Source organism: Apodemus sylvaticus, chromosome X, assembly GCF_947179515.1.
Source record: "Apodemus sylvaticus chromosome X, mApoSyl1.1, whole genome shotgun sequence".
NCBI classification, from domain to species: Eukaryota; Metazoa; Chordata; class Mammalia; order Rodentia; family Muridae; genus Apodemus; species Apodemus sylvaticus.
The window spans coordinates 25,471,545-25,485,732 of NC_067495.1; the positions used below are offsets into that span (position 1 = coordinate 25,471,545).

At 40.8% G+C, this 14,188-nt stretch overlaps 1 protein-coding gene across 3 annotated transcripts; it reads left to right on the plus strand.

Annotated features, from left to right (window-relative positions):
* The first annotated feature begins 534 nt into the window (after positions 1-534).
* On the plus strand, positions 535-8,972 carry Tceanc (transcription elongation factor A N-terminal and central domain containing). 3 transcript variants are annotated; one of them, XM_052171364.1, is made up of 5 exons: positions 535-720; positions 1,921-2,030; positions 2,408-2,445; positions 3,609-3,744; positions 5,622-8,972. In XM_052171364.1, the coding sequence occupies exon 5, from the start codon at positions 5,630-5,632 to the stop codon at positions 6,707-6,709; it is 1,080 nt and encodes a 359-aa protein (XP_052027324.1). In that variant the 5' UTR covers positions 535-720; positions 1,921-2,030; positions 2,408-2,445; positions 3,609-3,744; positions 5,622-5,629; the 3' UTR covers positions 6,710-8,972. The 3 variants fall into 3 exon arrangements, with proteins under 3 accessions (XP_052027324.1, XP_052027326.1, XP_052027325.1); XM_052171366.1 differs by having other exon boundaries at positions 1,925-2,030; XM_052171365.1 differs by lacking the exon at positions 535-720 and adding an exon at positions 1,265-1,528.
* Positions 8,973-14,188: the final 5,216 nt, after the last annotated feature.

Sequence of the window (14,188 nt, forward strand, 5' to 3'; positions counted from 1 at the left end):
TATTACAGGCCACCACAGCCAGCCATTTATATTTTATTGTTCTGATGGAGGGTTTTACTTTTATTTTTATGTATTTAGGAAGGCGAGTATCTAGTCCAACCTTTTTAAAGGTTTACCCCGGGCTGACCTCGAACTCGGGATCCTCCTGTCTTGTTCTTTAGTCTTCAGCATTTGAAGACTACTGGGGGCCATCACCACAGCCAGCCTGTTTTTATTTTGTTCTATCTGTTTTACTATTTTTGACCGAAAATAAAAAAAGACATTAACAAACTTCACAATTGAAAAGCAGCAGTCAGGTTAGTTTCCCTTCCGGCCTTAGCTCCTCCCTCAGGGGACTTGGCTACACCCACGCCCCCCCCCCCCCCCCCCCCGCGCGCCTCGGGCCGCTCTGCGCAGGCGCCATTTCCAGAGCGTGTCAGCGTCTAAGCCACGCCCACGTTTCCCCGCCCTACCGTTAGGACTGATGCGGGCTACGTCATAGGGCCCCGAGAAACGGAAGTTCGCTCGCGAGGCGGCCGCGCTGCGCACTCTAGGGCGGCGCCAGCGCTTCCGGGCGGGCGGTGCTGCGGCCGCTAGGGCGGTGACCGAGCCTCTTGGAAGGCGCGTTCCGCCATTTCCGTTAGCTTGGCCCCCGCCGAAGGGCTAACTCCCGTTTCCAGTGGAAGTCTATCCCGGCTCGCAGGGGTGCTGTGGCTCTCCCTGTACCCGGGCGGCTCTAAGGTTGAGTTCCCTCCTCCCCTTTAGGTGATGTCGTTTGGGCGGGCCAGAAGGCTCACCGCCTTGGCTGTACCCCGGGGGTGGATTTCATCAGGCTTTGTTTAGTATTCAACCCCACCCACCGGAATCTCTCTGGGCGGGCCGGTTCCTCGCGCAGTCCCTTCCCCCGGGATCCTAACGTGGCTGCCTAAAGACTGCAACGCCCCTGCTGGCGTTTAGTGTCCTACCCCTAACCCCCATGCCCCGTCCTTTCTGAGCCAGGGCCTTGAAGCCTGACCGTGTAGTCTGGAGCTAGAAAACTTTTTTCCCTCCTCGATGTTTAGAGATACTTAAAGCGGATGGGTTATTGCTGGTCTGTTCCCTAGGCTTCTGGAATATTTCACAGTAAACTTTCCTCTCCCTTTTAACGGTTAGACGATTTTAGTGCAGATGTGTGTATGACCTTCCCATAATTCCTTATTTCCAGGCGTCTGCATGCATTCAGGTAACACATTGTAGGGCCTACTCTTGCTGTCACTGTAAAAGGTTTTATATGTGCACACACACACACACACACACCACACACACATACACTGGTAAATGGTAAAAACGTATACGCGTATGTGAACTACAACAGCCAAGAAATGTGTCTGATCTGAATTGGAGTGTGTTATAAATGTAACGTACAGCAGATTCTTTTTTTGTTTGTTTTGAGAATTAACACAAAAAGGAATTAAAATACCTGTTTATCAGTAGTAGAGCACATACTTGAATGTGCATAAGGCCCTGGGTGTGATCCCTACCACCGCATTTTAAAGAAAAAATATTTTGGGTGAGTAAAATTAGAATTAATTCCATCAATCTCTAACATACTATCACACATGTAAAGACTATTTTTGTGGCTTGAAATCTTTATGTGAGATAACATTGCTCTACAAAAGGTGCTTACAGACAGTACCCCGTGGCCAAACACAGACTTTCTCATCTGAAATAAGGTCTCTTGTAGCCCTGGCTGGCCGCTATCTGACCACTCTGGCTTTATGAGGTGCACGTGGAAGGGGGGGGGATACGAACTCAGTACTCCAGGAACTGAGCCTCATCTTCAGACCTCCCTCCCCCAACACACATACACATACACACAAACACACACACACACTAAAAAATAATTTGTGCGAATCAACTTAAATGTCTTCCTTAATTCCTGTCCCTCCCTTTTGTTTTTAGACAGGGTCTGTCAGCGAACCTGAAACGTACCAGTCAATCTAGACTGCCTGACCAGTGAACTCCAAAGACTGACCCGTCTCTCCCTTCCCTTCCCGTTGCTGGAATTCCAGGTGCGAACCACAAGTCTGGCTTTTTACATGGATGTTGGGGATCCAGACTCAGGCCCTCTTTGCACAGCAAGCAGTTTACCAACTGAGCCATCTCTCCAGTCCCAGCCTGCCTTATTATGTTTTACTGTATATAGATGTGTGGGTATTTGCATGTGAGTGCCAGTTTTCCTAAAACTGGGTTATAAGCACTTGTGAGCCACCCAATGTCAGTGCTGGAAATTGAACCTTGTTCCTCTGCAATAGCAGTACACAACTGCTTAACACTCACTGTAGCCCCATTCAGTATTTGCTGTCTGTTGTTCTGCTGCAAAAGTAGCAGAGTTGAATAGTCAGTCCCTGTATCAGTCTAAAGTATTTCCTGTCTGTCCTTTTTACAGAAAGTATTTGCTGGCCTCCTGTCCTGGAACAAAAGCTGGTATGCTAGATATTAAATCTTGTTTAATGATTTTTAAGACAAAATTTCACTATGAAGCTCATATTGTCTGGAATTGACAACCACCCTGTCTTAGCCTCCTGGGTGCTAGGAAATGTGTGTCAGTCTACCTGGCAAAATTAATTCATTTTTAATTTACAGTTAATATATTTCTGCTGTGTGAATGCACGTGTAGAAGTCAGAGGACAACTTGTCAATTCTTGCTCTGTTATATTCTAGGGATTGATCTCATGGTGTCAGGCTTGATGGCAAGAACCTTTGCCCACTGAGCCATTTGCCAGCCCCCAGCAGGTTTTTAACTTTCTATTGTAGATTCACATAATTGTCAGTCACTTTACAAAGACTAAGTGATTCATTCAGACTATCTCATTTGATTCACATATTAATCCAGGATGGCAGAGTCACCTATTTTGAAGTACAGGCTGATCAGTAAACTTAGCCAACTTGTCTAGTATGCCCTTATTTCCAAGAACTAGAGTTTCTTGAGCATCCTTATCCAAAAGACTGCTCAGACCTACTTGATTAGCCCATGGTGGACACCATGGTTTGTTTTGTTTTGTTTTTTTAATGTAGGATTTTTAAAATTTTTGTTAGCGTACAGAATATTAAGGGTTTTTGTTTGTTTGTTTGCTTGTTTTGTTTTTATTTTATTTTATTCATTTATTTATTTATTTTGGGTTTTGGTTTTTTGAGAGAAGGTTTCTCTCTGTAACCCTGGCTGTCCTGGAACTTCATCTGCAGATCAGGCTGGCCTAGAATTCACAGAGATCCACTAGCTCTGCCTCCCAAGTGCTGGAATTAAAGGTGTGGGCCACTGGTTCCCCATGTGCTCATCTGTACCCAGCTTAGAATAGTAGGTTTTGTTATGGCCTTTTATTTGTAGATATCATTATGCTTTATTCTAATTGATCTCCCTTACCTACTGTCCTCTCTATGCTTCCTTACCCCTCGGACGGATTCCTTCCCTTGCCCCAGATAGAGCCCCTTCTGCTCTCAGGACACATGTATTCCATTACCAGGACACATGTATTCCATTACCCTTCTCCCGCCCTCTCTCTCCTCATTATTATTGTTCTATTTTTATGGTAGAAGAGATCTAAATGACTTTTAAAAAAACTAGAATTGAGGTAGACTTTGTTTTCCAGGACTTTCCAGGCTGCAGTTAAGTGAGTAAAGCAAGTTGCTATAGAGTGACAAGAAAAGAAATTCACAGGCTGAAAGAAGAGAAAGCATCTTGGACATTTTGTGACAGAAGAGAATATCTCGCAAGGTGCTTGTCAGGTGTGTTCAGGGGAACAAAATAAGTATTACTTTTTTGTGGGAAATGTAGACAGCAATGTTTTTAAATGTGGTAAACCTGAAAACACTGTAGTTATTTGATGTTTTCCAAGAGTTTCTCAGTTGTTAGATGACATTCATATCCCAGGCTTATTGTGCAACTTGAGGTAACCGGAGTATAAATATCATCTTACGCTTGCTCGCTAAACATTCATTGCCTCCCACTATTAAGAGATAAATATTACAGACTTTCAGGAAGTGTATACATCACAACATTTACTACATAACAATCACAGTTGTAGAGGTTTTCATTTGAATTGTATACAACTGTATTTTTAATAATTTCTTATGTAATAGAACTTATCTAACAAAGTCTGAAGTTATAGAGGTTCCGTGTATCTAGTCCAAGAGCAGGACTGCAGCTCTTTTTGGCACTAAAGGCAACCTATTGGTCGGGTGGGTAGAAGGGTCAGTTTCTGGGGGTGACTTAAATCAGAATTGGCTGGAGAACTGACCAGATGTCCAAGTCCTACCCTCAAAGACTGCAGTTCCCTCTATCTAGGATGAAGCCCTAGCATTGCTTGATTTAGTTTTTGTTGATTTCCTTGGATGATTCTACCACACAGCCAGAGATAAGAACCACCTGTGGTGATAGCATGAAGCCAGGTTTAGGGAGCTGTTGGAGCAAAGGCACAGCTGTGAAATGGAGCCATGCTTGTCTGTGGTTGAGAGTGGTCAAGGCAGAGAGCTAGCATGAGGTGCTGTTCATCACATCCACTCACAGGCTCCATCCCGTGGGTGGAGGAGACTGTCTGAAGGACTTTAAGCAAGAGAAAACACACACACACACACACACACAAGTTAAGCCAAACACTTCAAGGAAAACCCATTTATAACTCCAGTTCCAGGGGAATGTGATATTTTCTTCTGACTTCCACAGGTACCAGGCATGTATATGATGTGCACAGACATACATGCAATACATACAGGCAGGCAAAACATCCATACACATAAAATTACAAAAAAGAAAAGAATATTCTTCAAACTTAAAAAAAAGACCCTACAATAGGAGGATTAAAAAATGCATATATGTATATATTTCCAACTAAAGAATAAGTGGAGCATTTGAATGTGACCTTGTTTTTCCAGCAGCTCAAATGTCAGCACATTGAATCCTGTTGAATTTCAGGGTTCACTAGACCTGCTTCTCAACCTGTAATGCCTGTTTCTTTATATTGATTCAGACATTAGCATCCCTCTTTTGTTTGTTTCCTTTTTATAGTACCACCACTACTTTTTTTAAAGTACCACTACAAATGTTATAAAGGTATTACATATCTTGGTCTCATAGCTGATTATGAGGAGAAAATAGCCCAGAATTTGCTCAGCATTGTATTAAGGATGCTTAGGTGAGCGTGATTTTATACCCAAGATGAGTCGGGATCTCATGCATTCCAGATTAGCCTCAACTTTTCTGTGTATCTAAAGATGGCATTAAACCTCTGTTCTTTCTGTCTCTACCCACCAACTGCTGGGATTGCAGGCATGCACCACCATCCTAGGTTCCTGAAAGATCTTAATCTAGAAAAATACTGATTTGTACAGTTGGAATTGGGAAAGTTATAGCTGATATTCTAAAAAGTCTTTGAATATTCTGCTTAAACTTGGCAGAGCCATTTTCCTTCTATTCAGAATAAAAATCTTGAAAGTTGAGTAGCTCCTGTCACTACACTATCTAATTTGCCACACCCATTTATATTGCTCCTTCAGAAAGCATCATATGGACATCTGGCAGAAATTCTAGTTTACTATCCAGGAGCTGCAACTAGTAAAGGGCAGCTTAAAAAGATTGAACCATCTTTTTCTCTTTTTCTTTGCAGCTGTGAAAATGTCTGACAAGAACCAGATCATTGCCAGGGCTTCCTTGATTGAGCAACTGGTGTCTAAAAGGTATTTTGAGGATATTGGTAAACAGCTTGCTGAGCTAGAAATGATTTATGTGTCTAAGGAGCATCTGCAGGAGACAGATGTAGTAAGAGCTGTTTACAGAGTCCTCAAAAACTGCCCATCAGTGGCTTTAAAAAAGAAGGCCAAGTGTCTGCTGGCAAAGTGGAGAGGTTTCTATAAGAGTACACACTTCAAAACAAGGGAAAGCCTTAAAGTCTTCCATGCAACTGTTAATAAAGAAGAAAGTGTAATGGTTTCTCAGGGTGTAAGCCAGGATGAACCATCAGGCTTTAGCCATAATGAGATACTGGGTCTCTGCAGTTCCCTCTCTAGACTGTCACCCGAAGATGCTGCAAAGCCCGTTGCAGCAATTGGGTCTGGAAGTAGCACTGTTCAGATGGAAATTAATGAGGGATATTTGGAGGGTGATGACTCTGAATCTACTACCAAGAGCTCAGGTTTCTTACAAGATCCCTTAGTGTCTGTGAGATCTAAGTGCATAGAACTTCTTTACACAGCATTAGCTAGTTCTTGCACAGATCGCACAAAAGTTCACGTATGGCAGAATTTAGCAAGAGAAATTGAAGAGCACATTTTTATTATTCATTCAAACAATATCAAAAAATATAAAACTAGTATTCGAAGCAAAGTTGCCAATTTGAACAACCCCAGAAATTCTCATTTACAACAAAACTTGCTCTCTGGAACCATGTCAGCAAGGGAATTTGCTGAAATGACTTTCCTGGACATGGCAAACCAGGAACTGAAGCAGTTGAGAGCTTTCTACACAGAATCCAGTATTCAGGAACATCACCTTCCCCAAACAGTTGATGGCACACAGACAAATAAAATTAAGTGTAGGCGCTGTGATAAGTATAACTGCAAGGTCACTGTAATTGCCAGAGGAACACTTTTCCTTCCAAGTTGGGTGCAGAATTCAAACCCAGATGAGCAAATGTCCTATGTCATTTGTAATGAATGTGGAGAGCAGTGGTACCATAACAACTGGGTATGCTTGTGATTTGTAAATAATCCTTTCAAGGGCATATGTTTTATATGTATGACCTAAACTTGTGCTCATTTTTGTCATTGTTGTGTTTACAAAAATCTTAATTTTATTTTTGCCTTTGGGATTTTGGTTCATGAAGGATGTCAGTATGTAGCCAAAGGTGGTGGCCGAGTCTCATTAGTGCTTGCATTACAGGTATACAACACCACACCTGGCTTTATATACTGTTCATGCTACAGGCCTAAGAGTAAGGAAAGAGAGTTGTTTGCCAAAGTGTCAGCCGGAGAAGGCTATCACATTGTACTTTGTGGCCACTTAGTACTTTACTCAGAGTGGCACTGTAGCTCCACACAGCCTGAGAACATGTTAGAGATGAAGACTCTTGCCTGATGCCCCTTGAGTCCTGATCTGAATTTCAACAGAATCCCCAGGTATTCTCTGGGATACTTTGAGAATCACTGACATAGCAGCAGGCCTGCAGTTCTCAGGATTAGAATTTTCTGGAGAGCATTGAAATGTACTGGTGCCAAGGGCCAAGCCTAGTACAATTCATTATGAACCTATGGCTTGGACCCAGTAATCAACACTGCTCTGGTCATTTCTTGGTTCATTTTAAGTTGCAGTTAGAATTAGGAACTACCTGTAAAATAGTCTCTCATTTGAGCCTTTCCATAGTTCTAAGAAATTAGTGTTATTCTGGAGACTTTACAGATGAGGAAAAAGGCCCACTTGCCCAGGTTGCACAATTGTATGTAGTCTGCCCTCACACTGATCCCAGATTTTCCAGCTTACTTCTGAAGCAGGTGTGATGCAGATGCTTGCTATACAAATGCTAGGGAGAATGAGGCAGGGCCAGTTTGATTTGCAAAGTTCCTGTCTCAAAACTGGTAAAAGGACATTTTCAAGCCTCTAATTCTAGAAATGGGAATGCTAAGGTAGAATCCCATATTTGAGGGCAGCATGGGTTATATAGAGAAACCCAAAAAGATTCAATCTGAGAATGGCTTAATGACTTTGTAAGAAGCATACTCTTGGAAATGGGTACTAAGCAAAGAGTGTTTGGGACCTCTAAGCTTATGTGACTCAAGTTTTATTCTTTTGTCTTTAATTTTCTCATTTTTCAAGTCTCTTTTGACTGGTGAAAAATTGCACTGTAAATTCGAATATGGCTCAGAGCCTGCTTCCTTAGTTGAATGACCTGTGCATTTTTTTGAGCACATCATCAAGTGTGATATATTGATGTTAGGAATCTGTATTCCTTCAAAGGCATGTGTATTAGGTTTGAAATTCAAATTCTGCTCATGTGAAAATGGCACTAATTGTTAGAGGAAGTTCATTCCTTCAGTCTCAACGTTTATTTACATACTAACTGAAGAGGAAATCACTCCTCTTAGGCCTTTGCAAACAGTGTTTACGGATTTGTGTGCTTATTCACAAGCCTTTTTTATGTGATTATGACTAATTTTTGCCTTAAAAGTAATACAGTGTCATTCAGGGTTTTGATGTCTTTTTACCATGTAAAACAGTTTTATACATAATCCGCACAAAACCTTGCCTATATGTACTCCTTTTACAGTTGATCAGGTGATGAGATAGACATTTTCTCTTTTGTTTTTTGACAACGATATGTGAAGAGTTTCTATTTCTATAAGACTAACTTCACGCTGTAGCCTAAGTTGGGTTCACACTCATGCCAGCTGGCCTTAACCTCCAGAGTGCTGTAATTGGCAGTGTAAGCCAATTCATTGATTTTTATCATATCAAAGAGTTTATTTCTTAGTTTCATATAAACTCACATTTTTGCTAGTTATTATTCTCTATCTCTCCAGTATTCCTTTGATGGGATCTGTAAGCTTTTCTTTATATAGATTTTTACCTCCATATGACAGTTCCCCAATGGGTGCATGAAACTAGCAAACATTTCTGTTTCAGATTTTTTGAAGAAATCAGCTTGAAGCTGTCAAGTCTAAATTTTATTTTGTTGTATTTTCTCTTCTATGGCATTCCAGTGCTATTCACCATGATACAATATGTTAATCCTTTAAAGAGTAACTTACAAAGTCATCAAAACTCAAAAGTTTTACAAAATGTGGTTTCATGTAACTTGGAATGATCTTAAAACTTGGACAGTGGTTGTGAAAGAGCATACACAGCATATGGAATCCTTGTTTAATTTTTCAAATCAGTTTGATGTTTGGATTTTCTATGTAACTATGTATGGTTCTTTATATTGAGATTTTGTAAGCTACATTTACCAAAAATAAAAGCATTTGAAATGGAAAAAAACTACTCTTATTCTCCAAGATTCTTCTTTTTTTTTTTTAATGTGTGAGGTCTTCCTCATTTCCAATAAGCTCTGTCAGTTAGTTTTGCAACAAGAGATAGGGAAATGGTGATGTGGGTTTTATTCTTTTGGTCAGTGAGACAGTTACATTTTCTAAATATAGACACTTATTTTACACTGTGTTTTATCCCCTAAAATGAGAAGAGTTCTCTCTCTCTCTCTCTCTCTCTCTCTCTCTCTCTCTCTCTCTCTCTCTCTCCCTCCCTCCCTCCCTCCCTCCCTCCCTCCCTCCCTCCCTCCCCCTCTCTCTCTCTCTCTCTCTCTCTCTCTCTCTCTCTCTCTCTCTCTCTCTCTCTCTCTCTCTCTCCTCTCTCTCTCCTTTCTCTGGCTCTGCCTCCCAAGTGCTAGGATTAAAAGTGTATGCCACCACTGCCCACCCAAAAGAGTTTTTTGGTTTTGGTTGGTTGGTTTTTGTTTTTACAATTGCTGGTAGGATAGATTCTAATTTAAAATTGCCCTTATAGGAACAAAGAGCAAAGAGCATTTTGGACAGCTCCAAGATGGGAAGGTGCCTAATTATAAGGAACAGCAGATGTGAATGAGAGATAATGTAAAAGACTCCACAGAGTTCCTGAGATCCACTGTAGGTCATGATAACAATAAGGACTTGGAGGCTTTTGGGGTGTTTGTAGGGTGGTTTGTATTTAAAACAAATAGGCGATTTATAGTCATGGGATTTGAGTGTCTTTTAGGGAGACCAGTATAGCTGAGTGGTAAGAGAAACAAGGATGGATGCAGGAACACCAGAGAAGTGACCATTAACAATGGTCAAATGAAAGTATAAAAAAATATACTTTTGGCTGCATCCTGATAGTTAATGGACCCCTTTGCAGTTTTGCAAATGGTTGTTTCATAGCATATGCCCAATGCAAAATTTCTTCCCTGTGGTCAATAATCAAATAATAGTGCAGAATGTCAGCACTAAACACATAAAGCCTGTATCCCAGTCTCCATGGTAACTGCATAGGGTGGAAAATCCATTTTGATACCTGAATGTGGGAAGGTTTTTTTTCCATGGGTTTTCTCCTTTGTTCGTACAACTTTTAAAAATGAAGAATTGAGTACAATTGTGGCTCTATCTCTTCCATGGTTATTTCCTGTGATGAGAGGCTTCTTTCATTCCCTGATACCATTTCTAAGTGCCAGGCAGGAAGCTTGTGGCTGGCAGTACTCCATTGCCTTTGCTGGGGCTGGGCCTTCCTCTTGTAGGCCAGATTGATTTGGGTTTTTGTTGTTGTTTTGTTTTGTTTTTTGTTTTTTTTTTGTAACACCCAATAAATGCAAAATATTTTTGCCAAAATATTTTTATCTCTTTCAGAGGTAGTTATTGTAAGCACCTAGATTGTAAAAAGTAATTTCTTAGTTTCAGAAGAGTGCTACAATCAGATGTATGGTATCCTATTTATATTTAAAGTTGTGTTGCCAAAGATGTTATTACATGCTGTCACAAATTTTCTGTTGGAAGGATTGCACATTTTGCTTTGCTAGGTGCTAACTCTTCTGATACACAGGATCATTTTTTGAATCATTTTTGTGGCATCATGTGGTCATCTGATATTTAGAAAAGAGGGTGATTTTAAAATAAAAATACTTAAAAATTAAGATGTGAACACATACATACAATAGCTGAGGCTGGCCTCAATATTCTGATATGATTTTTTGTGGATGTATATTCTTGATTTCTTTAAATTTCAAAAGGAAGTGAGCTAAGCACTAGTGGCACAGGCCTCTAATCCCAACACTTGGAACAGAGGCAGGCAGATCTCTTGAGTTGGAGGCAAGATTGGTCTACAGAGCAAGTTCTAGGACAGCCAGGGCTATACAGAGAAACCTTATCTTGGAAAAAATGAAAATGAAACATGAGTATGGAAATCAGATCCAGGTAGTTTATAGTCGTTGTCAGATAGCATCTCATGTAGATCAGGCTGGGCTTGAACTCTCCACTTACTATGTAGCTATAACCTAAAATGATTTTGAACTCATAATCCTCATGTTTCCACCTCCCCAGTGCAAGGATTATAGGCATGTATCATTGTGCTTGATTTTATGGGGTACTGCAGAGTGAACCCAGGATTTTGTGCATTCTGGGCAAATGCTCTACTGACTGCACCACATCCTTAGCCCTACTCATTTATGACACATTTCTAAGAATCTAAAATAGGCATAGAAATGTTACAGAACAAGAAACCAATTAAAATACTATTCATTTAGAAAGCAGTTTTTCAGAATATAATCTCTTCTGAAATGATGTAAACACAGTTGCAGCTGCTTATCAAAGATGCCAAATAGCATCATAATTCGCCAAATTTACTCTTGTAGATTGAAAAAAACTGAAGAAATTTCCAAGAGTACCTATGAGTCCCTGAGTCATCTGACGACTCCACCTGCTATGCCTCCCCTTAACCCAGTGGTTTTCAAGCTTCCCAATGCTGTGACCCTTTAATACAGTTCCTCATTTTCTGGTGACACCCAACCATAAAATCATTTTCGTTGCTACTTCGTAACTGTTATGAATCATAAATGTGCTTTCTGATGTTCTTAGGCCACCCCTGTGAAAGGGTCATTTGATCCATAATGGGCTCACAGGTTGAGAATCACTCCCTTAAATGCTGGAAGACCCAAAGCTACAAAGAGTTTCAATTTTCCTTTTTGGCCACAATATGAGCACAACATGGCACTTAGCCAGTCTACATTGCACATAACTTACCTGACAGCTCAACTCATGCATAGCTCAGTGGAAGAAAGCTGGAGTGTCTGTCACCCATGTCTAACAGCAAAGGGCCCCACAATTTAAGTGGACCCTGTCTTGGTATTTATGAGGCAGAAGGGTAAGGTGTAGCTGCTAGAGTTTCCCAGTATCACAGAGGATCCACAAGGATTTGCCACTGGGTGGATCAGATTTTAATAAGGCTTACAAGATTAGGTTTTAGTTGTTGCGCCCAGAGATTGAGTTGCCATTGTTTCTGAACTAAGTTTGTGTTTTCCTTCGAGTGGCAGCTTGTCTGGGTTCAAGAGAGAAAGGTATGGAGACCAAGTGTGGGTTTGCCTGAGGTGCTCCATCCACAAAGCCTGTGGGGGATTTGAAGCCTGGGGTTGGTGTGGTAGCCACCTACCAGTGGGAACCTAGTGAGCTGGTGGAGAGACTGGAGTTCAGAGTTAGAATCTCTAGGAGATAAAAACATTGCCTGCGGGTGCATGGCTAGGCAGGCTGCCGGGGCAAAGACATAAGTGTGGGATTGTGCCCGTCCTACATTCTATATTTTTTATATTTCCTGCAACAAGTGGGCTATTGTCTTTTCTTAGCTTTAGTGGTTTTTGTCAGGCAGAAGGTTTCTATTTCTACAGTTTTATTTCCATTCAGTAGATGGGTTTTTTGCTCACGGCATTGTGAAATTTCGCAAATGTTTGAGCAGAAAATTTCTATTTAACTTTACTGAACATGTTTTAAAATGAGTAGTTAAAGGACACAGGACTTTCAGAAGTAATAAAACAGCTATAGCCTGGAGGAGACATGCCTTTAATCCCAGCACTTAAGAGGCAAAGACAGTTGGATCTCTGTGTATTCCAGGCCAGCCTGGTCTATATATAACAAGTTGCAGGATAGCCAGGGCTACAGAGAGAGACCCTGTCTCAAAACAACAACAAACCCCCACAAAAACAGAATAAATGTCCTAAAATTGTTAGTCTATGGGTAGTGAATTTGAATTGTAGATAGGAGCCGGGTCAGGCAGTGGTGGCGCACGCCTTTAATCCCAGCACTTGGGAGGCAGAGGCAGGTGGATTTCTGAGTTCGAGGCCAGCATGGTCTACAGAGTGAGTTCCAGGACAACCAGGACTATACAGATACAGAGAAACCCTGTCTCGGAAAAACAACACACACACAAAAAGCTTGTAGACAGGAGAAAAAAGTCTAGTTTCATATATTGTCTGGTGGGTGACTACAGATAGCAACTGTGTACTGTATATCTTTAAAAGGTCACATTATATGCCTTTAATTCCAGAAGAATTTAATTCCAGAAGAAGGTGGATGAATCTTTGTGAGTTCAAGGCCAGCATGGTCTACAAAGCAAGTTCCAGGATAGCCAGGGTTGTTATACAGAGAAACCCTGTCTTGAAAAAAAAAAAAAAGAAAAGAAAAGAAAGGAAAAAGAAAACAACCAAAGTCCCAAGAAGGCTGGGGATGTAGTTCTGTTGGTAGTGTGGGTTCAATCCTCAACACTACATCAATCTGTCACGGTGCCACCCATCTGTAATCCCATCATTTAGAAGGTGGAAGAAATAAAGATCAGAAGTTCAAGGTCATCCTCAGCCACATAGCAAATTCAAGCCACGAGTTCTTTCTCAAAAAACAAAAACAAAAAATGCTGTGTTGACAGTATGTTAAGTGTCAGGGAAATGGTTCAGCAGGTAAAAGTGTTTAATTGCAAGCCCATTGACATGGGTTCGATCCCTGAAGCCCAGAGAAAGAACCGACCCAGGAAGCTCTCCTCTGACATCTCCACACCACTCTAGAGCATCCATGTGCACAACAAATACATTCAGAAACTTTTAAAAACTTAAGACAGGCTTTAGAATGCTTTTGCTTACAAAAAGTAATGTTTAAGAAAATACATACTCATAGGCTGCGTACATCATGTAATACATGTATGGAAACACCACATGCTACACCATTTATACAGTTCTGTGGTTTTAGGTATTGGTGATTTGTATGTTCATGATTCAATCCCCAGCACTAAAGATGAATACATTTAATTAGTTCAAAAACTGGGCTGGAGAGATGGCTCAGTGGTTAAAATCACTGACTGCTCTTCCAGAGTTCAATTCCCAGCAACCACATGGTGGCTCACAAACATCTGTAATGGGATCTGATGCCCTCTTCTGATGTGTCTGAAGACAGCTACAGTATATTAAAAATAAATATATACTAAATAAATAAATAAATAAATATAAATAAATCTTTCAAAATAGCTTAAAACTGAAAAAAACAAAGTACATTGTGGTTATGGGCACACACACTTGTATGAACAGGGCTAGTCATCATTGACTTGTCGACTTTAAATGAGTAAATTGCAGTTCAGTAAAGCTGTTAACCAAAAAATCTGATTAACCAAGAGAGGGAACTGGAGGGAATTGGGTATCTCTTAGCC

Coding starts and splice junctions, on each gene's coding strand:
- Tceanc (XM_052171364.1), top strand. CDS start 5,630: ATGTCTGACAAGAACCAGATCATTGCCAGGGCTTCCTTGATTGAGCAA.